The 27723-nt window shown below is 40.1% G+C and overlaps 1 protein-coding gene across 1 annotated transcript in view; it reads left to right on the top strand.

Moving 5' to 3' along the window:
- The window catches only part of NFKB1 (nuclear factor kappa B subunit 1), a 57972-nt gene that overhangs the window by 14947 nt on the left and 15302 nt on the right, over positions 1–27723 (top strand). Inside the window, exons 4-13 of the mRNA XM_084286076.1 lie at positions 6622–6662; positions 9145–9243; positions 16202–16350; positions 17802–17965; positions 19219–19377; positions 21252–21356; positions 23233–23324; positions 23904–24042; positions 26464–26586; positions 27377–27472. Of these exons, the coding sequence (XP_084142202.1) occupies positions 6622–6662; positions 9145–9243; positions 16202–16350; positions 17802–17965; positions 19219–19377; positions 21252–21356; positions 23233–23324; positions 23904–24042; positions 26464–26586; positions 27377–27472 (1167 nt within the window). The remainder of the gene's footprint in view (positions 1–6621; positions 6663–9144; positions 9244–16201; positions 16351–17801; positions 17966–19218; positions 19378–21251; positions 21357–23232; positions 23325–23903; positions 24043–26463; positions 26587–27376; positions 27473–27723) is intronic.

The raw sequence follows: 27723 nt of genomic DNA, 5'->3' as shown, positions 1-27723 counted from the left end.
TACTATGTAAGCTTACTTTGTACTCTTCATGCCAGGTTCATTCCATACAAATTATTCAGGTATATAAAACTGATTTTCAGATATCTATGTCCTGTCTAAACTAGAAAACAGCTGTTTTTAAAGTCATGTTGGGGAGTCAAGAATTCACTGGGATCTAGACTCACAGAAAACTCTCTTAAGTCTAAGTCTAGCTGTGTCCTTTATTCACAAAATTACTTAGAAACTGCCTTTTTTTCTTTCTTTTTTTTTTTTACGGCACTGCTCTTGTCTGCTGCTGAAATACAGGTGGCACGTTCCCTGTGTACAAACTGGGGTTTAATTAAGAAGTGTGGATTTCAAATTATTACAAACAAAGGCTCGATCATAAATTTCAGAAAAGGTTGTCAATTCAATGCTATCTACTGATTTTGTTTCTTGAGTACTATCACTGTAATACTTACTTCCTCCCCTGCTTGAAACTATGGTGTATTGATAGCTAGCTCTTTAGTTATAATGTAATATAATAATTTATATATTATGTTCTGGTTGTTTCTAAGCAGGAACTAGCAATTTCTTTCTATACAACAAGACCAGTTACAAATTCAAGTGGGATTTTCCAAAAGTACTTCCAGTCAAGATACAGAGAAGGTGAAACAAGCGTTCTAAAAAGGATTTTTGTTTAGTACAATTGGATGATTTAAACACAAAGATCCAAGGACATTAATTATTGCTCATGATTTGGTGTGGTGCCTGCATCTTTCAATCTCTACGTTCACAAATGCGCATTGTCAGACGTATTGCATTGGCAGGCAGTTTCAATGTATAACTGAATTGCCGTATCATGCCAGTGTAGGTGAATCAACAAACAGCTGGGGAATTTGGGGACTTTCTACTGATAGATGTTCTGCTGTTACATTAATATTTACAGTAATACTGGAAAACCTTTGAGGCGACGGGGCAAGGATTTTCTCTTTGCATTTGTCAGTGCTCAAATCTCTCTACCCACTTTTTTCTCTGCCTCACATATATCAGTTTTAAGTAAAAATTACAGTCAGTGCTTGGTTATTTGGGCTCTAAACCTGTAGTAGGTAGTTACTTGGTTCAAGTTCTACATTTACATTTAAAACTAGAAGGAGAAGTGGTCTCTGTGTACCTCGGGAGAAAAAAGGTTATATTTATAACAACTACCGTAATAGCACAAGCTGTAGGACCAAGCTGTGTGTTTAAAATACCCCCAGTAGCAGGCATGGTGTGGCATGAAGTCAGCAGGTTCTTTGGCTTCTTGGGAAGGTACTAACCCTTGATGGTGTAGGGGATGGAAAGAGCATGTATTAAGGCACTGTAAAAGCAGATATGCAGCAGTCTGATGTCCACTGTGTAGTGGAGGGATAAAGTGGGGCCTGAAAGTGGAGAAGACATGGGCAGAACTCTTAGCAAAGTATTTTATGATTTTAGGTGTTTCTTTCTTACTCCTGATTATACAAGACCATCTACAACCATATTGCAGAGTACTCAGGCCGGGGGGGAGAGATAGGGGTGTTTGGGGGAACTGGTCACTTATTTTGTTTGTTACGGGCTCCCGTCTAACTAGCCATTGACACTCAGTTGTTATTTGTTTTTATTTATTTATTTTTTTATTTATTTTCTAGTCAGACTAAGCATGTGAAGTTGAAGCAGGACCATCAGCAGCTGAAAAGGCTGCTCAAATTACGTTTTCTTGTATTTATTTAACCTCCTCTGCCCAACATTCTGCAATGCTTGCTGTTGAGAACTGGGAAAGGTATAGAAGGATAAAGCATGCCCTTTTTTAAAAAAAAAAAAAGAAGAAGAAGAAACTTTATTTCGTATTTTCTCAAAGAGAAAGTTATTCTTAGTGGGAGATTCAGGGAAGCCTGACCATCAGCAAAAATGAGATGGGTGTTCATTTCCCGGTGCCACGGCAGCAGCCATAGTCCTCATAAGCACAGGCAGAATTGCCTACAGCTTTTGGTGTTTTTTTCTAGATCTTCTGAAGAGTGAAATGGGGGAGGAAACGGGTTAAGCAAAGCCCATGTGCTGCTTTCTTTAAACATCTTGCTTTAAATATCACACTTAAAATTCTGCAGAGCCTTCCTGTAAGGGTAGATCCCTGAGGGGGAGGATTTATGAATCACAGAATGGTTTGGGTTGGAAGGGACCTTAAAGACCATCTCATTCCAACCCCTGCCGTGGGCAGGGACACCTCCCACCACTCCAGGTTGCTCAAAGCCCCATCCAGCCTGACCTCGAATGCCTCTAGGGATGGAGTGTCCCGGTTTTGGTTGATATAGAGTTAATTTTCCTAATCTTCCTAGTAGCTGATATGTTGCCACGTTTGGGATTTAGGATGAGAATAATGCTGATAACGCATCAATGTTTTTAGCTGTTGCTGAGCAGTGCTTACACTGAGTCAGGGATTTTTGGCTTCTCATACTGCCCTGCCAGCGAGGAGGCTGGGGGTACACATAGCATCATGTTGAAAATAAAACTGGGGGAAATGGCTGGGGGGAGGCGGATGCTGCTGAGGGACTGGCTGGGGGCATCAGTTGGCATCTGGTGAGCAGTTGCGTTGTGCATCACTTGGGATTTTAATTCTTTTTTTTTTTTCTTTTTTTCCCCTTTCTTATCAAACTGTTCTTATCTCAACCCACGAGTTCTGGTACTTTTTCCTTGTACTCTCCCTGATGACGCTCAGGGGAGTGAGAGGATGGCTGTGTGGTGCTTAGCTGCCTGCTGGGTTAAGCCACACGGTGCATCCCCAGCTTCTCTGGGCAGCCTGTTCCAGTGCCTCACACCCTTTGAGTAAAAAATTTCTTCCTAATATCTAATCTAAATCTCCCCTCTTCTAGCTTAAAACCATTCCCCCTTGCCTTATCACTATCACCTTGACAAAGGGTTCCTCCCCAGCTTTCCTGGAGATCCCCTTTAGATACTGCCTTCACAGGAGAGGTGCTCTAGCCCTCTGATCATCCTCGTGGCTCTCCTCTGCCACAGACCTGCTCTAACAGATCTATGTCTACAACGGGCCTTAAGGAAGGAGAAGAGACTAGATCTGGAGTCTGAGCTTTTAGCAGCAAGGTACCACTTCCAGGACGGACACAAGAGAGTTGGTATTGGGTTTTATAACCAAGACCTAGAGGCCGAGAGTGGTTTCATCCATATCCACGGGGTAAGACAGCACACGATTACAGCTGCTTGTATCCTCCCAACCTCACAAACCCTGGACTTGGCTGTGGTGGAAAGAGCACGCTTCAGCGGGTGCTCCTTTGGGAATTGTGTGTGCAGGGTGAGGCCTGTCAAGAGGAAGAAAGAATGTAAGCGGTGGGAGTGTCAAGATGCAGGAGGGCCTCTGACTCAGACAGGAAGGAAAATGAAGAAATGTAGCAGTTGGAGAAGACGTGGGGAAGTGCGACTGTGACTCAGGCTGGAGGGGAGGCAGCGGGATGTGAGCTGGCCTGTGGCAAGCGAGGCGAGAAGGCAGAAAAGGAAGCGCTGAAGAGTATCAGGATGTGGCGTTCTGCACCAAACCCCCTCCAGGCCGGAGGACTGCATGACCGAGTTGCCGTTCGTAGCCCTCCTGGTTGTGCAGCAGTGCCAGGCAAGTCATGAGCAGTCTCGTGTCAAAACTCAGCTCTTGGCAGCTGTGGGAGTCATCCCTGTGCGGAGGCCAACTCCGTGACTGTGTGCTGCTTCAGCCTCTCTGGGGCAAACGTGGAGCTCAAGCTGCGTCTTTGGTAGCGTTTCTTCTGCTTGTGTAACTCTTAAAGGGGGGTTCCTCACCAACAGCTTGAACAGCCGAGAACAGAGGTGCAAAAGGTCATCACAAACCTCGTCGAATAAACACCTTGCTTTATTCCACATTCCCCCTCCTGGGGAAAAGATCTGAGAGAGGGAAAAGAAGAGACAGAGAAGGGACCACACGGCAAATGTTAGGCTGTCTCTCAAACGTACTTCTGGAAAGTGCTCAGAGCCCAGGGAAGACAGCTGGATGAGACCTTTTGCGAAGCAAAATCCTTTTCATAGTCAAAGTAATATGTCACTTAGACTTGAAAGTTACCTGTAATATTTCTGCTTTATTTCTAAATAGCATTTCTGGTATAATCAAGTGCCTTGCATTAGTGTGCCTTCTCTGTCCACTTACTCACATCTGCTTCAAATGCTGTACCAGAGAATTACTTAGACATTAACCGAACATTTTCTCTTTTTTATGACTATTATCACTGATTAATGTTAGCAGACTGCACCCTTTTTTGCACTTTTTTAGTATTGGTATGTAAAATACTTTAATTTTTATATATTTTTATGCTTTATATATATATATATTATTTTTTTCCAAGGGGGGCATTAGTACTACGGTCCTAAGTTTTCCATTTTCCAGAGTTTTCACAAATGCCATGCAAGGTGAAACCATCTCAGTAGTACAAAGAATTCCCTTTGAGCTTTCCCCTAGGCCAATATAATGGAAATCCCTCTCTTAGGACTTCAAATTCCTCGTGCAGAGGAAAGTCTCGAACCTGGTTCTGCTGCATCCTGGGGGACTGCTGGAACCACGTAGTAGCTTTTGTATAAAAGAGCACTTTGTTTTTCTGGCTCGTGCTTAAGAGGGAGCAGTAAGGGTTTGTGCCGATTCTAATCACAAGTATATGCCTTGAAAGTGAATTCCTAAGGGGAAAACAGCCGAAGAACAACTGCTTGGCAGGTCCTGACCTGGAGGCTTGGTTGAGAGTTGAGCTACGCGGTTGTATTTAAAGTGAATTGCTTCTGCCAGTGCCCAGAAGATACGGGGCCTCTGGATTGTTCAAGTATAAAATTGTAGGTGCCTAATGCATGGGGGGAGAGTTAGAGGTCTGTGAACAGCGGCCTTACATTCAAGTACCAGTATCATGCTTAAACTCAACCTTACTCATCTTGACTCCATGTTACAGTCAGAAAAAAAGAGCATAAAACCACACTAAAACTAAATAATTAATCTACATCTTTTAAACTGTCTAAAGCCCCAAATGTTTTCCTGATTTCTAGTGTAAAATAGCATGTGTATGGTCTTGAAGCAGTTGCTTTACATGACTTCAAAGATTTTAATTGTAGCACTGTTTACTTTTTCACAGGAAGAGTGTTGGATTTGGGAAATAAATGATCTTTTTATGTGAAATTGTTGTGACTGGTATTTGCAATGGACCTTTGGCATGAAGTTAATTCAGTTTTGCTGACTTTGACAGCAAAATAATAATTCTATCTGGTAGGATATTTATCAAAACTTTTCATTTTGAGAGGAATCGGTTAAGAACTGTCCTGTCTGAGGACGTGAAGGTCTCTTTCATTAGAGTTGTATTGAGGAGCAGAGAAGGACACGCAGTGATACTGCAAACTGTAAATGAATTAATCCTCCGCCACTTTTAATTATTAGTCGACACTGAAGTTGAAGCAATTGTGTGGTTCTGTGCCCAAGCCAAGTACTACCTGGTTGAGGTCGCTGGATAGCGTGGTACTTGCAGGTGGTGCAGATGTTCAGAGGCTGACCATACCTTCTCGTGGATGCTGGCAAGGCACAATATGATTTTTTTGCTTGCAGGCCCTGCGGTATAGATGTAGCTTGTCTCTTCTGGAGGTTTCACGTGTCCCAGTGAGCTTCCTAGATTCCTCAGCATGAATAGCTTCAGTAGGGTATAAGTGATGATGCATAAAGTCAACAGGAATATAGCTGGCAATATATTGTGCAGGTATTCACAGCGAAGCTGTCATTTGGGGTCTGCTTTGATAACAATGATTTTTTAGCATTGAAACCCAAATCCTCTTCTTCGCTTGTCAAGAGACAGGAAGGAAATTACACCTCGCAGAACTGTTGTTTTCAGCCTCGGGAATGGCTTGCATTTGAAGAGGCATTTCACACCCATCCACCTAGAGAGCTTTCCTTCTCTCTGTGCAAATAAATCCAATTGATCAGAGTTGGAGCTTCTTTTGGATGAGGTGATTAATTCTGAGCTCTGGTGGCACAGAGTTATCATTGGATTTAGGGTCTGCTCGAAGGCTATTTAAACTGAATTATTTATTGAAAGAATGTAAATGGTTTAGTCTCCTCAGTTCCATTTTTTTAAAGCAGCTCTGACTGTTAGGACATGTTGAGACAGCTTGAATTCCTCCTATATTCCCATACCTCAGAGCTACTGATTGGCTCTCAGCTTTCAAAAGCACCTAGTTGGTAGGAAGCCCCAGGGCCAAGGCTTGTGAATATAGTCTTTAGAGCCCAAGGGGTTTAAACACAAAAGTTAACCTTAGCTCAAGAAGGCCAGGCAGCTCATCCGTGTCAAGAAGAGGATCCCACTCTTACTCAATGCTCAGAGTCTTAACCGGATGATCTGAGTTGCTCCTTTAGGTCCTCTGAGCTAAAAGTAGCTTTTGGTATTTAATCAATCCCTTCTTACTCCAGTGGTCTTGGTAAAGGTTACAAGTGGCAGACTCCCGACTGATAAATTAGTTATTAGAATTTTACTTAAGTTCTGAAGATGCTTAGGTGCTTTCAAAAAATTTCAAGACATTCAAGGATATCCATTTTATCCCTGTAACTTACGTTTCATTGTAATAAAAATATAATTTGCATTATGACACTTCTTCTTTCTTTTATTTTAGCAGACGGACCATATCTTCAAATCATTGAGCAGCCAAAACAGGTAAGAACACTACATTTTGAAAATCTTTAAGATAGCTATGTCACTATGTTCAGCTTTGAATAAAGCTGTGTCTTAAGATGAGAGAGAAGGGTTGAAGAGGTTAAACTTGATAACAAATATGGCATTTAACCATGAGCAGTTTTTCCTCTCACTTTTGTAGTTAAATCGTTTCCTGTTTTGTTCTGTCTTCATCTCTGTGTCTCTTTGGAAGTGTCATAAGACCAAAAAAAAATGAAGGTTTTAAAAAATGTCTTGCTAAATATAGACTTGTCATCTTAGAAATTAGTGTTGTAGTACCCCAGTATTTTGAAACATAAATTCATAGACCAATCATGGGAGTTTTTTATAATTTGTTTCATGTTTCTTGAAAGATGTGAAAGAAAAAAAATCCAAACATTTCATTCCATTCCCAGAAGTTACAGGAAGTTTTGACTTGTGTTCTGTCATCATGAAGAAATCCTGTTGTCCTTTGGGATTCCTTTTATCACAGTTGGCTGTTCTGAATAACCCAAGACAAATGAAGATAAATACTTGAAAGTAACTTTTTTTGGTGACTCAGTAGTGAATGCTCACTTATGCTGCTCTGATAGTGTCAGTTTCACCCTAATGCACTGGTTATTATTCATGCAGCTGAAGTACAGAGTGTTTCTGGCTGGTGTCATCAGCAATTACAAGTATTCCTCCTTAAGCTGTTACAGTAAGAAGTCCCTTTTTTTTGCCTCTCCCACGTAGTTGCATAAAATCCTACATTATGCAGCTGTTAAGTAGATGGTTGTCTAGAAGCCATTCTGTCCTCTGCTTGGTCTTTTGCAAACGCATGTCACAATCCAGTCACTCTTCTAGGGGACTGTAGAGAACATCTATTTCAGGCACACGCTCAGGACATTTTTATACTTGAGCATCCACGTGAGAACAGGCGACACTTAAGTGTCTTAGGTGAAACAGCAATGTACTGTGAACTCTTGGAAGAATATGCTGCCTCTTCCTTGTTTGAGATTATCCCAAATTAGGCCACGTCTTTGCATGGCAGAGCCTATATTGTGTAGTACCTAAAGAGAAACCACCCTTTTCCATATGTGACGTCTCCACAAGCAGCTCTTTAGTGGAATAGCATGTGGCAAGCTGAGTGATGATTTATAACAGGGTAATGAGGGTGATCCATAGGGAGGGAGCTGTGCTTGTGTTCGTTTTAGGAGCAAAGAGACAATGGAGGAGAGTAGGACTGTATGTGTGAAAACACAGCTACCATAGGAAGGGCAATAGGCTAGGGAAGACCACTTGGATGTCTGCTGGACCTGTTGGGCCTAACGCGTAAGAGGTGAAGAAAGATTGCGTTGGCCCTGGCATCATGACTGTGGAAGTTGCTTTTCTTTCTGGACAACTTGAACTCAATCTGAACTCAATTCTGAGTTCAACCTCATCATAGTTGGGCACTTCACTTGCAATACACTTGGTTACTTGGTCACCCTAGGAGGGCAAATATGTGATTTAGGATTAATTACACTGTCTGATCAGCATCCGAACAAAAGACAAATCTTTCAATTTGCTTGGGAGATATGTTCTTAAACTGAAAAGGCTTTGTTTAGAGAGATAGATGTTGAAGCTAATGATTACAGAGTAATTTTTTGAGACATGTTCACTGTCAGCTAATACAGACTTCAAATTCAGAGCTGCCTACTACTAGAGGCTGAATGATCCTTGAAGGATGCAACACTTACCTGGTGCTGTTTGAGCAGACACATCAGGAGGCCTATGTAAGACAGGGACTTTGCCAGAAATTGCAGGACTGTGGAGTAGGTCTAAAAGTATCCAAAGATGGGGGCCATATAAAACAGCATAGCAAAGTAAAGTTACCAAATACATTTGCTTAAGAGGTGAATCTTCTGTACAGTGTAGATTACTTAGTAAAGCAAAGGGAATATAATTTCCTGTAATAACAAAGGACGTTTGTACTCTAGAGCAGTTGCTACTTGATCATTCAATGTCCCCTGGAGCTTTTGTGCTGCCTCGGGACTCTTCTCAGGGATACAGCTTTCCCATGCTTTTCCTACAAGGAAGAAGGATTTCTGTTTCATCCATGCTCTTTTCTCTATGATGCTGTGTACTTCCCTGATTGATGGCAACCCTCTCTACCTAGCAGCTATTGTGGGAGAAAGAGCAACTGTTCTTACAACCTCTGTCTTTTAATTTTTATCTTGTTTTGAGAGTGTAAATAGATCTCTGCCTCAAAATATCTTCACTTGCTGAAAGAATATCTGGTTGTTGCTAATGTGTAAGAGTGAGAATAGGACAATTTCTCTGGAGCTACAATTCAGTGGTGCTTTGTCAACCATTGCTCAGACAACATTTCAGGGACTAGCAGCTGTAACTACTGTTTGTGGGCAAGTTGTGTGTGTGTGTATTCATGCACATGTGTATGTGCTGTCTTTTTTCAGTTTTGTTTTTAAAGAGCTTTCAAGTTTCTTTTCCTTTATTTCCACAGAGGGGTTTTCGATTCCGATACGTATGCGAAGGGCCTTCACATGGTGGACTTCCTGGTGCTTCCAGTGAAAAGAACAAAAAATCATTCCCTCAAGTCAAAGTAAGAACATAAAACTTTAACATTTTGCGAGCTGAATGCAAGTGCATGTAGGACCTTACTGCAAATCAACACACTTTTATATGACATTTCTCTGACTGCCTGAACTTCAATTCCCACTTTAAAAGTGAAATTCATTTTAAAAAGCAAGTAGTTTTCAGATTTGTGGAGATACTTTGGCACCATACTTACTTGCTAGCAGTTAAGCAGTAAGCTTTCCTACGTTTACCACCTCACTGTCCTTGTGCAGACCAATGGAGCTCTTCTGAAAGGTGCAGTTTTAGTGTAATGTAAGGCCTAAGCTGGTCAGTTACACCACTTCCAGCATAATGCTAGAGTCCAGTCACTTATTCCAGTTCAGTCTAAAATGCTATTTAGCAAGTTTTCATTCTTTTTCTATTCATGTTACTCCTTACTCTAGGGTATCGAGTTCTTAAGTTCTTAAGGACTTCATCCAGATTACATTAAAATCAACAGAAATCTTGTCATTTTAACAGGAGCAGCATTATGTTCAGGAGTTCACTGAATCTCTTTTATTCCAGGAAAAATTCAAGCATGTTAATCAAAGAAACATTCTGTGCTAGCACAAAATGAAGATGATAACAGTGATGATTAATCGTTCTAGGATGAACTTTCTTTGCCTAAGGTTCTTGCAGCAAATTCTTTCTGCACAGAAGTGGGGAAAAGATGCACTGTGTTTTCTGCATTTTTTGGAACTTAATGAGCTCTCAGTCTTGTCCCTGTGTTATGTCTTCGATGAACTTACTGTGCTAGAGGTTGTCTCATGAGGAGCAGGGTTAATATTTTTTAATTCTGGTGTTGTATTTTACTCCGTTACAGGGAGAGAAGGGAATGGAAGGGTGGCAAGGAGTTAGCATCTGGACTAGGCCTTGGAGTGTGCCATTCATTAGCTTTCCCCATTGTATGCATGTAGTTCTTTTGCAGTTCTTGAGAAAGAGTAGAGTTTGGAACAGTTGCTTGTCCATAATGAATCAGTATGAGCATGACTCAACGGAAAATAAGAAGCATTGGCTGAGTTAGCCTAGGGGGTGTTAGTCTGGCAAATTGAGAAGAGGCTGAAAAAGCTGATTTCATGTGGCCTTGCAAAACTGTTATGAAAAATTACCAGCCCAGGCAAAGAATCTACTTGCTTTTCCCTTTCCTATTGTGACGATAATGATGAACCATTGAATACAATTGTACTGGTATGTTCAAATAAAAGGAATGTACCTCAGTTGAGCCAGATCTTTGGATTCCAATTTCATCTGTATTGATGATTAATACAAATAATTATCAGTTGCTATTGATGATACTTGTTATGTTATTGTATTTCCCAAAGGTGTGATGGGACACAAAATAGCACAACGAGATAAGCAATGAGAAGTTCTATAGGGAATGGAATTTCTCCGTGGAAAAACTAGAAAGCAAAATGTTCTTTGGCTTTCCATCAAACCTGGTTTCATTGATCATCAGATTTTAATTTCATCTAAAGCTCCCCCAACACACACGTGTCCCTTCCCCTCCCTTCCTCTCGTCCTACTGTGCGCATCTGGTTTTTTTCTAGTACAAATCCCCACATGGCAACACCTGCTGGGAGAGGCTGGCAAAGGAACACAACAAGTAAATTCCTCAAGGCCATTGCTTGTTAGTGCTTGTTCTCGATTCAAGTGGTGCCAGTAAAGACAGAACCATTTCACACCTTTTCCTGTAAGTCTCTCCTGTGTTTTGTCAAAGGATGCTCACCTTGTTGTAAATGAAGCAAGCACAGTTGAAGATTACTGTATTTTATTTTATTTTTACAGTCATGCCAAGGCTTTCACGGTAAACCTCCATTTGTTGATCATGGTGATGCAAAAGGGCAGTAGTGTGAGCACTGGGTGTTCTGTAAAAAGGAGGCTTTGTGACAGATCTTTAAACCTTGGCCATGGGGTGGATGGTCAGTGCAGCTCACACCAGGATCTCTCTTATGCTTGGCTAACTGCACAGAAAACTGATGCAATTTACCAGTAGCCACCATGGGATGTTCTGAAAATACACGTCTTCAGTGCACTAAAAAGCACTGCAGTCTCCCTACCCGCTTTTGTTAGTATTATGGGTTAAAAGCCTAAAGAAAAACATATATCTGATATGACTTCTTGCATAATGTGGACTATTGAACCTCACCCTTTTTTTTTCCTGCACCTACTCCCTAACTTCCAGCTGAGCTGGAAAGCATAAAGATGCATCTTTCATTTCAAGTGCTGAAGACTTTGCCATGTCTCTAAGCAAGATGTTTTGGTGGTTAATTACATATTTAACTACCTCCTGTAGAGCATATTAGGGGATGGTATACACCAGGAGTTAGTGCAGCGGTTCTACAGTGCCAGCGAGTCTTTGCACTCGAGACAAATCTGTACTGGCTGGCAACTTGGAATTGATTTAAAAACTCTTGTTTTAACAGCACAGTAGCACAGTCAGAGCAAATGGAGTCCACTTACCAGTAGTATTTTTCCTGTAATATCAAAGATAGGATTCATTCAACTTCATACTTCAGGGCTTTGTATTCCTTTGTTTACTACCATCTTTGCTAATAGTAATCTTAATGTTACGTACAAAACATGTTGTGTTTTTAGAGGACGTAGTGGATTTTATATAACTTTGCAGAGGAGCTGCAGATATTGAACATACTATAATGAAGGAAGATTTCATGGGAAGCTACCTAAAATTCTCCGTTTTAGATTTCATTTCCATCTGCTTGATGAAAGTAACACTAGAAAATCGAGTCTATCTCAAATACCATCTAGAACAGCTGAAATTAACGCTTTTGAGCTGTTTCCTCATAATTTGCTTGTTGTCCAGGTAAAAAACAGTTGTATTTCTGTAGTTGGATATAGTTACTCTATATCCAAACAACAAGATTTGCTATCCCAAAGCTCTCTAAAGAGTTTTAGAACAACAACAAAAAAAAAAAAAAGAACCACCAAAAGAACAAAACTGGATTGTCTGATATTATCACCAGCTCACTGAATAAGTTGCTTGTTTTTATGCATTTGGAAAACTGCCAGAAAACTTCCATAGAAGATTTCCACTCACCTTTTTACACATTGACTATGTATGTCCTGATCTTGCATACTGATGTTAGCGTATTCATGTTTGACACTGAAGTGCTTGATCCAGTTTTGGGTGTGAAAATAATTTGCTGAAAATAGCGGTGTGAAGGAAATGTCCTGAGTTTTCATCTCCTTGGGGGCAAATCGACATGGGTGGCTGCAAACAAATTCACGTTGCCTATTCTGTGAGCTGGATGTAAATGAGTTCCAGCCCAGAGGCTGGGTAACCACTGTTGCTCAGAGATGTGCCCAAGCTAATGAGCACTGTCTTTCTGCTGATGAGTCTGGACATAGGGCAGTTCGGCTTGTGAATCAAAGCCGAGTACCAGTTAGGTAGTCCCGAACCCAGGCGCCCAAGCAGGAGCACTGCCCATCCAGACATGTCCTTGGGCTATATCCTAAATTATACCTCAATTTGGAGATAAGCTTTCTTATTGAAATCAGGGGGATTTCAGCACCTACTTCAAGTTCAGGAGGAAAATCTGGAAAATTAGGCAAGTTATTTAGTTAATGAACTTTCTTGTTGAAGAGAGGAGCAACATACTCGTGTTGTGTTTTTTTTTTTTCCCTATAGGAATTAAGTTGTGGAGTGATAGATCACAGATTATGGGTTAAAGATTAATTCATTCAACGGCCAAGAAAAGAAATAATCGCTAGTCAAAAACGAGCAGATTTTTTGTTATAAATCTTTAATGCCTTTTAAAAATCTGCACTGAACCAATTCAACTGAAGTTAAATTCAGTGAGATTTGTGCTTTTTACTGCCAGGGCTGGTTTGGCTGAACGTGGAGTACTGGGGCCCCGTACTTGGGCTCCTAAGGCAGTGCACCAAAGTCCATATTTTTGGTGTAAGAGCGACCTCAGATTTAGAGGATCAAAAGATCTACAACTCCCATCGATTTAAGTTACTTTACATTGCTTGTTCTTAGGTGGCCTAAAGGTCTACGTAAGTATTCAGTTGCCTAAATAGTTCCTACCAAGCACGAAATGTCTTAAACTGGCAACTGGAAAAAAAAAAAAAAAAAGTAATGCTGTTCTCTGAAAACATGGCATTTATGAAGAGTGAGTGATGCCTCATCTGTGGAACACTTTTTGTATGTGAGTATTTAAGGCAGCACTGGTCATACTCAAAAGGTCAGGCAGGATTGGGGATGTAGCTGCTATAACGAAGTGATTAGAAAGAGAAATAGATATTTTTATCATTGCTGGTTTTGTATGTTTGACATGGTCCTTTCCATCATTTGCTTTCTTTAGTTAACTGCTTGGTTTCACTTCTTGCTGGTATGAGTAACTCAAAAAAACATCTTTCAAGTAGAAAAATGTTTTTCTACAAGTCTTTTTTTTAAGTCTTAGAAAGTTTAAAAAACTGGTTGGGGTCTGGATCTCAGGAAGATGTGAAAAAACTGAAAAATCTTTCAACTCTTGTTTTGAAATTGACTCAATTTCAAGTTCACAGGGTCCTCTTAATCTCTCAGACAAATCTCTCTCAAACAGGAACAGCAGATAAATGTGAGCCTGCAGCATTTTAACTTTATCAGATTAGATCAATTGAATGCTGCTTCGGTACAGGATGTAATCAAGTATTACAGCTATGCTCTTCCCAGGAACTCCTTATTTTCTTTTTTTTTCCCAATCTTTAATTTGGTGTTCAGTAGCTAGTATTTCAGATCACAGGTCTGATTTCGAGCAATACAGCACCCAAACACAGTCTCCTCATATTGTGTGTGCGTTTTCGTGTCAACACCATAATCCTTGGGTTCCTGTATGGGTATTCATCACTGTAATATACTCTTTACCTTCTAACACCTTTACATGAAGGAAAAGGTGATAGTTATTTGTATATCTTAATAGCAGAAGAAAAAAAAAGGTTATTCTGAAGTTGTGGTATCAATGATTCAAGGACCCAAAAATGATTTCAGGCTTAGTTTATGTTATATAAGGCTGGTTAACCAATGGGACTATTTTGCTGGCCACTGAGATAATCTGGATACCTCAAAATCAAGTAGGTAATACTGTCTGTAAGACATACAGGTAGGAAAGAATTCAAGGACATCCTATAGCCTCTGCAGCATAGGATGTCAGACTAGATGACGAAAATAGTCCTTTCTTGTCTAATGACCTATATAAGGTATTACGTTTTAAGAACTCTTTTGTTTTTCCCCTGAGAGAGACTACAAAGATCATGCTGAGCTGAGTAACAGGGGGAGATTGCAATCTGGTTACCACTGCAGTTATATGTTCTGCTTTCAGAGGCTGGAAAGTCCTTGACGTGCAGCAGTCCTACCTACAGTTTCACTGTGGTTTCTACAGCTGATGAAGGATTGTCTTGAACTTTTCTGATGTGATACAAGGACGTGTGTTACTCATAATGAATATAACACTATAGATGTGCTGGGAACTTTATAGCAGGGAGAGGTTTGTTTAGTGAGGGAAGAAAAGAAAATATTTTTTAAAAAGCCCCTCTCTCAGCCTTAATTGTAATAATGAAGGTGATATGTGGCACATAACATAATTTTTATTTTTAGGTCACTTTGTGAAAGTTGCACAGGGATCTGTGCATTTTCTCACTGCTGATAAATGGGGAACTGGTGAAGGAGTGATTATTCAGTGTCTTTGTGCAGTTTCAGTCCAGGAGGGATTACAATTTGGGAACAGGAGAAAGCATGAGTACCCCGTGCTTCGTATTTCAGAAAGCAACACTTGCAGAATCCACGTTAATACGGTACTATACAGTTACCTTGCAGGCAGTGAGTAATGAGAATACTTTTGCACACCTGTTCCTCCTGGAACACCTTTTTCATAGTTTGGGTGGTTTGTTTTTTTTTTTTTTGCTTTTAGCAGCGAATAGGAAGACGGTGAAGGCACACGTACATATGCAGAGTGTTTCAACTGTGATGGAAGGGGTTCAAGAGAGGGGTTAAACGGAGTGAAGGAAGGTGGCAGGACTTAGTAATGTGGTGAAATCGTGGCAATCCCCGGTTATCAGCATTTTATCAACAATATAACCTTAAGTATTCGGTTCATCACCGATTCATCACTTTAATGTTTATCGTGATCCTTTAATTCCTTGGTTGATTAGATCTATAAGCTGCTGTAATACAAAGAACTTTGCCTTGGGCACATTAGAAGAAAAATTAGAGGAGGAGGGAAAAAAACAACATTGATAAAAGGGTTAATTAAGTGAATTGGAAGGGAAGGTAATGTTTGCTTTTTTAAAGTGAGATAATTTTATATTTGGCATAATTTGAAAATGATGCATAACCGATAACCAAGTTGAAGAGTATTACTTATGAGGAAAGAAAATCATGTTTGAATAATATATGTAAAGCAACTAACTTACCAAAATGATATATTGTTAGTAATTTTAGGGGGTTTTTTGAAGCATTACTTGACATCACAATTTTAAAAGCTATTAAAAATGTATGATGATTAGAAACTATAATGAAGGAAAAAAAGCTTCACAGTCCTCCAGAGTGCCTCCTAAGGCACTCAGTTTATCATAACTGACTAACAATGTCTATTGTGAATTTAATGTGCTAATTGAAGCTTAAGGAGAGCAATGCAGCATAACTGGCTGGAATGTAAAACTGGTGTTCATGATCTGGGAAACAGGTCGCTCTCCCTTACATTCATTTTATTTCTTAGCTTTTTTGTCACCACGTCTGCCATTTGTATGTTAACTTGAATTACAAAAAAAGTGTTGACTTTGTGATGATCTGTTGCTGTTATTTTGTCACTTAGGATTCATGAGAAGACACATGCACATTTCTCCTATGTAAGCTTGATTGTACTTAGCTGACAGAAAATACTCAACTGGAATCATTGCTTGTTCCATCTTTTAAAAAATAATAACAATTTTATCTTTTTTTACAGATTTGCAATTATGTTGGACCTGCAAAAGTAATTGTCCAGTTAGTTACTAATGGGAAGTACGTCCACTTGCATGCTCACAGCTTGGTGGGTAAATTTTGTGAAGATGGAGTATGCACAGTTAACGCAGGACCTAAAGATATGGTTGTGGGGTAAGTCTGTCAAATATATTTGTAACACTGAACTAAGGTAAAGAGAATCAATTAGAAACACTATAAGAAGCAGTACAAAATCTCTACTAATAAGCAGCTAAGTGGAGCACTAGTCTTCATGCTCTAATACGTGCTTTGTATGTTAAACAAAAATAGACTAGGTATACTCTTTAGAATATGGCCTAGGCAGGCCAAATAGATTAGAGCAAATAATTTTCAGTTAGAATTTGTAGAATTTCGGTATTTCGATGTGCAATCCAAATTTGTACTGCAAGCTCATTATTTAAAATGTAAGTAGTTTGTTCAGAAAGACCAGGCTGTAACGTTACTGAACAGAAGTTTTCGTTACCTTTTTGATCAATATTTTACCATCACTGAAATACACCAATAGGAATATAGTGAAGAGAAAAGCATTAAGAAAATGAAGTTAGTAAATTTGAAATTAATGCAAGACAGGTATAAACATGAAAATACTAAATGAGTCAAACTTTTTAAGTTTGAAGCAGCAAGATTATAGTGAAATTGTAGTTGGTCTGTTCTTGTTTAATTTAAAAGAGTAATTGTTTATATCAGTAAATGGAACTCAGGCTCCTGTCTACGTTTTCAGGCTTAGATCAGGTTTCATGCTGGCTGTAAGTTTTAGTTCTGTGATCTCAAGAATGTCTTTGTTGGTGAAGAAGAAGAAGTTTAAAAAGCTGAGGAGGTTGGGAGAGAGAGATTCTTTTAAACTGTAACTTTTGATGTCCAAGCCCAGTGCACTAACTTTACCAAGCACAGCAATTTAAATAGCTTTATTTGAAATGCTCCTTTTCATCTTGAAAAGTTTGGCTCATTTCCTAACTTGTGTTGTTTTTCATCAGATGTTTAGAAACAGCTTTCGTATCCTCAATTGACCTGTATGAAAATTGAGTTATTGTCTTGTTTTCATACTTCCAGATCTAATTGATTTTTGAATGTGCCAGGAGATTTTTACAAAAGCATATTTTGTATTATGGAAATTTTCATTCAGAGATACCTGAAGTGTCTTGCTGAAAGCCCAGAGCCCAGCCTAAAACATTTTCTTTGGAAAATTTACGCTGTTTTTAGCTTGCTCTCTAAGTCAGTTTGAACTGACCAAACTTCTGATCAATTGCTTGCTTTGCATAACAGCCATAAAATTACATATTAATGACAGAGCAAACAAAGTGTGACGAGCAGCTTTTCAAAGGTTTTCTTAGTTGCTTCCACAGTGTAAGTCTGAAAACTAATAGATTACCTCTTGTCATGGGAAAATCCTGTGCAGCCATACGATCATTGCCATATGATGGCACACGTTTTACATGCTTTTTAAGGTTGGCTGAAATTTTCATGCTGGAGTTCAGCGAAGCAGCTTCCTCTGGTAAGAGAAACTGCCTGCTGCAGGTTTGGCGTAAGACATTAAGAAAATATTTCTCTCAATCAAAATTTGTCAGGTTTGCAAACCTTGGAATACTTCATGTCACGAAGAAGAAGGTGTTTGAAACTCTGGAAACACGCATGATAGATGCTTGCAAAAAAGGATACAACCCAGGACTCTTGGTGCATCCTGAACTTGGCCATCTGCAGGCAGAAGGATGTGGAGACAGACAGCTAACTGGTATGTGGAAAGGGTGGCCTGGTTTTAATAGGTCTTTTATTAAAAAACAGACTTAGCTTCTAAAAATGCAGATTCCTAGCCAGAAAAAGGTCCCGGGTAGGAAAACAGCCTATGGCTATGTGCTTGTTGCGTATTGTTGCTGTGTTTTAGGAAATCTGAAACTTTTTGCTGTTAACATGCACATGAGTACGGAACAAATTTCTTCCGTAGCTGCCTGTACCCTCCTCGACACCTACATTTCATTGCTCTAATCCTGTTTAGTAAGCTTATAACTAGAGTCATTTTGTGTTATTGCTGTGAGACATGATATCACAGAATTGTAGGGGTTGGAAGGGACCTCAAAAGATCATCAGGTCCAACCCCCCTGCCAAAGCAGGTTCCCTAGAGCAGGCTGCCCAGGTAGGTGTCCAGACGGGCCTTGAATATCTCCAGAGAAGGAGACTCCACAACCTCCCTGGGCAGCCTCTCCCAGTGCTCTGTTACCCTCACCATGAAGAAATTCTTTCGCATGTTGGTGCAGAACTTCCTGGGCTCTGTCTTGTGGCCATTACCCCTTGTCCTTTCCGCACAAACCACTGAAAAGAGGATGGCCAAATACCTCTGTCTCCCACACTTCAGGTATTTATAAGCATTGATGAGATCCCCTCTCAGTCTTTTTTTCTCCAGGCTGAACAGACCCAGGTCTCTCAGCCTTTCTTCATAGGGAAGATGCTCCAGGCCCCATATCATCTTTGTGGCCCTCCACTGGACTCTTTTTCCAGGAGATCCCTATCTTTTTTGTACTGGGGAGCCCAGAACTGGATACAGAATATCCTTAAGTAACCATGGAGACTTTCTTTGAGAATACTTGTTCAGTTCAGCTGTGTTCCCTGTAAAACCTGTGGTCTACATTGCTTTCAGGAATCATATAAAGGGGCCGGCCTACTCTTTATCACTTTAATACGTGGCATTCAAGTGTGCTTAGGAGCAGCCTCTGTCCTTGTCACAACCGTTTTAAATTGAGAGCAGAAAATAGTCATTTTCTATATGTCTCTTAATTATATAATTTTTCTTAAATAATATCTTATTCATGAACTGCAAGATGAATACAGTATATTGTGAACAGCTCCTTCTCTCCGAATAAAAAGATAGAAGCCAATGGATACTAAATGAAAATGTTTCCTTGCTACTGGTGCTTTTTGATAGTAATGTTTGGAAAATGCACAGTCCCCTATCCTTTGTGTTAATTCGTGTGTACTATTTGTTGGTTCCAGAACGAGAAAGAGAAATTATTCGTCAGGCAGCAGTACAGCAGACTAAAGAAATGGATCTCAGTGTGGTGCGTCTTATGTTTACAGCCTTTCTCCCTGACAGCAATGGCAGTTTCACACGGAGACTTGATCCTGTTATATCAGATGCAATATATGACAGCAGTAAGTGTCTTTGGCTTTAATTACCTTTTCAATAAGGGGCAAGCTTTTTACATACAAAAGTAATATGTAGATACTGCTATAGCTAGGTAGCCCATGGGTATTGGCCCCATGACTATCCAAGTACACATGGTATCATTCTGTTTTTAATAGGTATTAATGTAAGCCCCAAAGGAAGCCTTTATTTTGCTGTTAGCATGTTTAATCCTGCCATCTGTATTGTGAGGATTGTGTAAATTCTTCCTATATTGTGTTTGAATTTTGCGGACTTGTCTTGTTTTCAATTGCTGTTTGTGGCAAAGCCTTGTCACACAAGATGTGGGGAAAAACTTAACTTTACTTCAGTCTTTCTTGAGAATTACACACTTTTCAGTTTTGCTGGCCATCTGCTTGCCCTTGTTGTCTTAGACTAAAACAACCAGAGTTTTTGATCCATTTATGTCCTCTGGACCCGTCAGTATTTTTATACCTGTGTTACATCTCTCAATTTGCCTCTTTTCGAAGTGAATCTTTTCGCTTTGTTTCTCCTTGTGCCTTCGGATTATACTTACTCATTTCATTTGGACCCTTTCTGCTGTGGGAGTTTTCCTCCCTGTACCTGTGGGTTGCCACGTTCCTGATAATCTTTATTCAATGAGTCAGAAAAAGTACCATTTTCTTTCTTTGTGCAATGGTCGTCAATTATACAGAGTCTGGATGGAAAGGTATTAAATGCAGCTGTTCTAAAGCTTCGGTAGCGTGTTGCCTGCTATTAGGTGGAGAATGCAGGCCCAATTTGTGTTTGTTCACTGTGTGAGAAACCATGATGTCTGATATTCGTACGGCACACGTGCCCCTTATTTTCTGGATGAGAAGACAGTTTTTTCATCTGCAGGTTGCGGTGATTTGCCTAATAGTGTCTTTAAAGAATACTGATTTTCAATACTAACCATTACAGATTCCATTTGTTTTCTTACTCCTAAGTACATAATGATAGGGAGTATTGGTAAAGCAAAGAGGAAGAGGAGGGCAAAGCATGAACAGAGACAGAGTGTTTATCAAGCCGTATAGAAAAACTATTGAAGTTATCCTATCTTTATGAATCTGACCATAAAAATTTTGACTCCAACTGAGGAGAATAATAGAAATGGAAAATATGCATGTTTCTGTTGTTTAGGTTGCTACATAGCTTTCATTTGCTAGATTTTTAGCTCCCAAGGTGAACTCTTGTTTGTTGATTCCAAAAGATTATTTTTTTTTTCCCTGATGTCCTTTTTTGAACCATCCAAGTCCTTTCCACAGAGAGGACGCAATTTGTCGCATAATTGTCCATCATGCATGATTTAATTATCAGATGATAGCTCTATCTCAAGAACCCATAGGTGTCCATTGCTGCTTCTGCTAAGATCTGTGGAGGTGAGCCTTTTGATCGCAGTCTGGTATGTTGGTCAGGGACTGAGGTTGCTTTCAAGTAAGCCACAGTGCAGAGCAAGCATTGCATATTGCATTAACCTAGTGACTTAAAGGTAACAGCTTTCAGCAGTGTCACATTGCAAAGAAAACAGGAAAGAAAATGTTCTCTTGTAATGCTCTCTTGTCATAAAGTTAGCACTAATGCAGGATGCAGGTCACTGCTCTGTTTTTGTACTAACACTAATTGTGCTGGAATGGCCAGGGCCTTATTTTATAGTTAACAGTTCACTCAGAGCTTAGAGCATACAAGATTACACCCATAAGATGAAAAACTGTTGATTTATCCTTTTTAAGTCATAGACAAATTTAAGTAGGTTGAATTGGTGGCTTGTCTTTGTGTTGCATTTGTGTGTTTTTATTTTTACTTTATGTAATCTAAAATTGTTGTGAAGTAAAACATTTTTAAAATCTTTTCCTTTCAATAGAAGCTCCCAATGCCTCCAACTTAAAAATTGTAAGAATGGACAGAACAGCAGGGTGCGTAACAGGAGGGGAAGAGATTTACCTTCTCTGTGACAAGGTTCAGAAAGGTAAGTGTCCTGGGTATTGTAAGGCACACCAGGGGTTCATCTGGAGTAACGCATGAGAACTGCTGGGCTGCCTTACTGTTCTCCTCTTCTGATAGCACAGCAGGATGTGTAAGTGCTCAGCCTTCTGGAAGCCAGGCCAGCAGTCCAGAAAATTAATAAATCAAAATAGGCTCGCAAAGCAAATTCAGCGTATGTTGCCTCCCCAGAGACCATGTGATCAACTTTGTTCTTCTCAAATTTCTGCCCTTCCCATGTTCTTTTTTTTTTTTTTTTTTTTTTTGTGGGTAATGGGTTCTGGGTGATCTTTGATTCCATTATCTCACACCTGCTCTGAATTATTCTAAAGTTTCTGATTTATTATTAAGTTTCTGACTATAAAGGGTAAGTATGAGCATTCATTATTAATCACCAGTGGGAACTGAATGTTTTCAGTGCTGCTGCTAATAACTTCATTTTTACCTATATGCTAATGGTAGAGATTACTCAGGGTTATCTGATACTTCTTATACACTTGTTTTAGTAATCTCTGCTCGTGGCTATGAATGTGTCAGGATTGGGCTTTTAATGGTTTATGTGGTTGTAGTATTTGGGCTCAACTAAAAAGAAAAAAATAAACAAGGAGTGGGGTAAACCCTTTGCATTCTTCAGCTGTAGGTGATACCTGGAACTCCCTGGTATAGACTGGATGGCAGAGCAAGTGCCCAGTTCTCACCTGTTTGCAACGAGTCTCTGCTCGTGTTGTTAAAATCGTGTTGCTGCTTTCCATTAACGCAGGCTATCCTCTTCCACCTCTCTTCCCTGCCATGTTCTTCTACCAGTTTATCAGGAGAGAAAGAGCACTTTGGGGGCTTTGAAAAAAACTGTTTTCTTCAGTAGTGTGTATACCCTCTGCTTTCAGGAGAACTGAGATGAAACGTTAATCTTGTGCACAAAATAAATAAATAAAAGTCTGACTCAGTGGAAGCCCCGAGGTGGGGTTTCCCCTCAGCCCTAGTGGGGTTTCCCCTGACCTCACTGCTCTCAGAAACCTCCTGCCTGAAGGAACTTGAGCATGCAGGACAGCAGGGCTGGAAGCAGTGGTTTGCAATCTTGAGACTAGCAGGTGGTGGATCGGAGGAAGCAGTCTGCCTGCTCCAAAAGCATGTCCTGCTTCAGCCACCCCACGAGAAAATAGTTTTGCTATTATTTGTTCTCCTCAGAGGTGCTGGGGAAGGAATATGCGAGCGTGGTATTTCCCAAGCTCTCCTAAAAACATATAAATTAGTAACCAAACAGAGAACGAAAGAAAAGTTGTTTAGAGGAGCAGAAGCCAAGTCTCACGTTTATGGCGTGGCCTGTGCTGTGTTTGGGGCGTGAGGGATCGCTGCTGACGAGCTGCTCGCTCACACCTCTGCCGTCTGGCTGAGCCGCAGCTCCGCATGGCGCTCTGCCAGCAGCAAGCGGAACTTGAACTGTGGCACTTCGGGTTTTGCTACAGTTTTCTGAACTGAAACTGCTGGAGGAGAGGGGGTGGTTTCTACAGTTCATGCTTCAAGTTCTCCCCTCCCTACATGCTTGTTCCAAATAAAGCTCCTCTGGAATGTTTGCTAGCCCTAGAGTAGGAAGAGGTAGTGAACCTAATTCTCCTTTTACTGCTCAGGAAACAGAGAGCAACATCGGTGAAGTCATTAGAATCAGGCTGATCTAAAACTGATGTCAAAAATGGGTTATCTGTGTTGTTTTCATAACATGGATAACGATGATTCATGCATTATTCATGTAATATTATCACCCCGCTAAAAAGTAACCGTGTTGATTTTTATCTGAAATAAACTTAGCCAAAGGTTAAACAAATGCACAAACATCCCAAAGTTATTGTTTCTTTCACTCTTTGCAGATGATATTCAAATACGTTTCTATGAGGAGGATGAGAATGGTGGTATGTGGGAAGGCTTTGGAGACTTTTCTCCTACCGATGTACATAGGCAGGTAAGTAACAGAGCATTTGCCATTTGTTAATGGTTTTCTGATCTTAAGAAACCAGGATTATATTATAATTATAAAATTAGGTGAAAACCTCTATATCCCCTACTAACCTCTTCAGTCCCTGTCTTTTGTTGGCTACTTCCTAATAATAACAGAATCTTAACTGTTCTTTTAAGATCTAAGCTAGGAATGTAGCTGTAGGAAACCGGGAGAGAGATCACTTGCGTTGAACATACACCAGTGCGAATTGGGATAGGATATATAGAAGACTCTCACAGCTCCTATGAGGATGCTGAGAAAGCCACAGAGTAGATGCTCAATGATGAGGGGAGAAACAGTGTGGTACTAACACACGTGGCAAGGCGATTCCTGGCGGTTCTGTCTTTCACAAAAGACTTTAGGACTCTAACTCAAAGGTACAGCTGAAAACTGAAATGGAAGTTTGTTGTGGCAGCAGCCTTTCGCAAAGAATTTTTGACTCCCTAGTAATGAACCAACTCCCACAAAAATAACACAAATGTACATGCAGTTGCCAAAAACCACTGTCCGTGACAAACGCACTTATCATTGTTTCCTTCACAGTTTGCTATTGTGTTTAAAACACCCAAGTATCGAGATGTCAACATCACAAAGCCAGCCTCTGTATTTGTACAACTGCGTCGGAAATCTGATCTGGAAACAAGTGAACCAAAGCCCTTTCTTTATTATCCGGAAATCAAAGGTAATTCATTAAACCCACTTTGTATCCCAGATACAGAAACTGCAAGGTCCCTAGGAATACTGTTAATAGGATAGGACATGTGTTGAGTGAAACATTTTTTGTAGTTATTATTTTTAGAAAACAGGATATTTGTTGCCTTGTTTTGTGCAGAGCTAATAGGAAAACTGTTACCTCTGTTATGGCTTATTGGTTTCTGTTGTTGTTGGACTGGTAAGCAGTAAATCTGTGTCTTTCTACTGAGCCTTACTCTGGGTAAGTTTCCTATATGCCTGTTCATACAGTAGATGGCACTCTCTTCTCTGAGTTTCTGCAAAATAATATTTGAGGACATCTTGCTCTCAGTACTTTCAGTTGAAACCTTAAACTGAAGACTGGTTGGTATCTGGTGAAAAAAGTATATATTTTCCAGTTCTCTTCTTTCACCATCATGCCTCACAAGTTCTCTGATGCTTTTGAATTTTCCAATTGCCTATGCTGCCTAATGAACCCGAGACCCTTTTTGTAAGAGTAGGGAAAGTGCTGTTTCAACCTCTTAGGGTAAAATGCTAATTAGCTAGCTGAGGCAGAACAGCTGGCATCAGACCTGCTTCCTGAGTTGTTAGCGGGAAGTCTAACCAGCAAGTCTGTGCCCATTCAACTCTTCTATGTTTCAAATGAGTTTGATGTGAAAGACAGCATCAATATGTTTTTAAATATTATTAATGTAAAGATATGGAAATACCTTGAGGTCCCAGTCAGAATTAGTGTTTTGTTGCACTGATAGTCTACCTCCTTAACAGTTAACCTGCCTGCAGTTTGTGCTGCTAAGTCCTACTCTTGCAAGTTTGCAGTACCTCATTTGGAGCCATGCTGAAATCAGTACTCTGTCAAACTCTGAAATATGTGTGTATCAGTGCTAAGGGACTAAGCTGAGGAGAGGGGAGATGGGAGTTGTACAGCTGAATCTATTTTGCACTTAGTATAATAAAATAGCAGAAAGCTTGCCTTTTCAAAATCTTCCAGAGTAGCTAGAAGATCTTGTATCAGTAATGATTTAAGGAATCCCTTGCACAAGTTTTATGGAGATGAAATGTCTAACTGCAGAACAAAGTTGCCAAATGTGAAGCAAACTTTTTTTTTTATGAACCTCTCAAGTAAAATTAATTCAGTATTATGTGCATTTTAGGATGCCCTATACAATCTGATCATAAAATTACCATTTAGGGTCTGTATTTTTCCCCTGTTGCAAGTGTTCAAATGAACTTAGACATGTGTATGTGGATTTTTTGTTTGTTTCTCTGACTAGATTGCTCTCTAGAGTTTTCTCTCCTCGTCAGTGTGAGTATGCCTGGTGCGTGCATGCATACGTACTTACAGATCATGTATGCCTGGGAATAATGCACTTCTACTCTTCAGTGTACTGTTCCATGTAGTCAGCTGTCCAGTTTGATGCACTGACTGATGTGGCTGTGCATGTCATTTCTTTTTGTCGTATGTTTGTTGAAAACTAATAGATCATTTATTGAAGGTGGTTTGTATGTTCTTTTCTTAACAGTTTTAGTGGGTTTTAACCTTGTAATCTTTGTATCCCTGTATAGATAGTTTTTGTGGTGCCATTTTCACTTTCTCAGTCACTGGGATACTTTTTCTAAACCTTTGTGTTTTGCTTTCCAGTAGGTCTAAGGATTATTTTTTACTTACATGATAAAATTCTTAGTTTTTTTGCCTACTTCTGCTCCGCATGGTTTGACGGTATTATATCCTGCCTGAAAATAAGCTGTCTTTATTCTGTTGGCCTTTCTGTTAATTTAAGTAAATCATTTCAAGCAAACATTCTTTTCAACATTTCTCACCATCCTTAACCTTAAACAAAAGTTTAAGGGGCACTGCAGGTGCTCTGAGCCGTTGGAGATCAGTGTCTTGTGATTTGCTGACCCTTTTTTATAAGTGTCCGTTTCTGAAATGGATTTGTTTAGTGGAGGAACCTGTGCCTGTATTCCCCAAAGATGAATTTTCTTGAGCAAGTATTTGGTTCAAGGCACTTGTGCTGATTTATGACTTCACTTAGACATTGAAGAATTTGGAGGCCACTGGACAGGAGCTGCTGTTGAAGGAAGCTCTGAGCCTCCCAGGACATTTCTGCACGTGTCCATCCCAGTCTGGGCATGAGGCACCTGACAGAACAGCAGAGGCCACGCGGGCCTGAATGATGCTGTCAGTCTGGCTGGGGACTTGGCGATAGCTTGATGCTCACTGCTCCATTATGTACAAGATTGTTCTGTGTGGGGCTAGAAGTGAGTTTATTCTTCTACAGCACTCCTCATTTTCCCTTATAAACTAGTAATTTTTACTAGTAATTTGTGAATACTCCTCCTTTTCTGTGCATGGCCACTACTAAGCGTGACTCCTTTTTCTGTCTGTTCCTTCTCACCTGAAACGCAGATAAAGAAGAAGTGCAAAGAAAACGACAGAAGCTCATGCCAAACTTCTCAGATGGCTACGGAGGAGGCAGCGGCGCAGGAGGAGGTGGCATGTATGGCGGGGGAGGCGGCGGGGCTGGCTCTGGTAAGACAGCGGTTTGGGGGGAAGAGGGACAGGGCTTCTGCTTTGAGAGGCTGCAGATAATTATTCTGATTATAAAAATGAAATGAGGAATTCACCTACTTCTAGTGAGATGAGATCTGACTCTCCTATCTTTATACCTGGTATAAAGGAGTAATTCCTAGAGGAATTTAGCAAATTAACCCTGTTACTGCAAAGCATTATTACAAAATTCGAGATCCTTTATAGTAATTTTCTTGCTGTGCTCTATCTATTGAAACCTGAGCATATCTGAGATGCAGGATATAAGAGCAATGCTTTGATTTCTTGCAGCAGAGCACTGATGAGCAAATGATCAGCAAATGCCATCTGAACTACAATAGAAGTAGCCCTTTTTTCAGAGAAGGGTGTAGAGCAGTAGTTTTCAAATCATGACATGCATTGCTAGCTGCACACGTACAACGTAACACCAAATACAAATCTGTTCTAATCACAGTGATTTACACCATGGAGACAACTTGCAAGGTTTCAGTTGAGTTTTAAAGGCGTTGTACTAGTGATATTACATGGGTGAGGTCTTAGGGATTTGGGGACTGAGAACCACCAGTCAGCCATCTAGAATTTCTTTGGGTTTTTGAAGGGGGGTGGCAGAGTGCACCTTCAGTTTGGAAAATTCGTTTGAAATGGATGGAATAAACCACAAAATGCGTAGAAAATAAAATTTCATCTCTTTAGTCTCAGTGCTCTTCTAGATTGCATTTTCATCGTTTCAGGGTGTCATTCTGTTAATTCTTAATCTTTTTCCTTTCTTTAGGGTTCAGTTATCCTTCGTACGGTTACTCAGCTTTTGGAGGGATGCATTTCCACCCTGGCACAACAAAGTCCAATGCTGGAATGAAACATGGCAACGGTAAAGATGTCATTCTTGCAACAGTTTAATTGAGTTTCACCGTCTTTTTCTTTTACAGTATGAGCTGAGGTTATGCATGTTTAACAATGTGCTGTGATGCAGGTTTAACTTAAGTGTGGAAGGTTAGCTTTTTCCCTAGAGCCACTCCTAGAACCTCTGGTAGCACAGAGGCTTGTATACATTATATTGCTCTGCTTCTTTTCATTTGTGTCCAACTCCACCTTAAACACTGTGTGCATTTTCCTTTTTAC

Source organism: Netta rufina (genome assembly GCF_964035555.1).
Source record: "Netta rufina genome assembly, chromosome: 4".
Lineage (NCBI taxonomy): Eukaryota > Metazoa > Chordata > Aves > Anseriformes > Anatidae > Netta > Netta rufina.
Note: the sequence above shows the minus strand (reverse complement) of the source record. Positions and strands in the feature narration are given on the sequence as shown.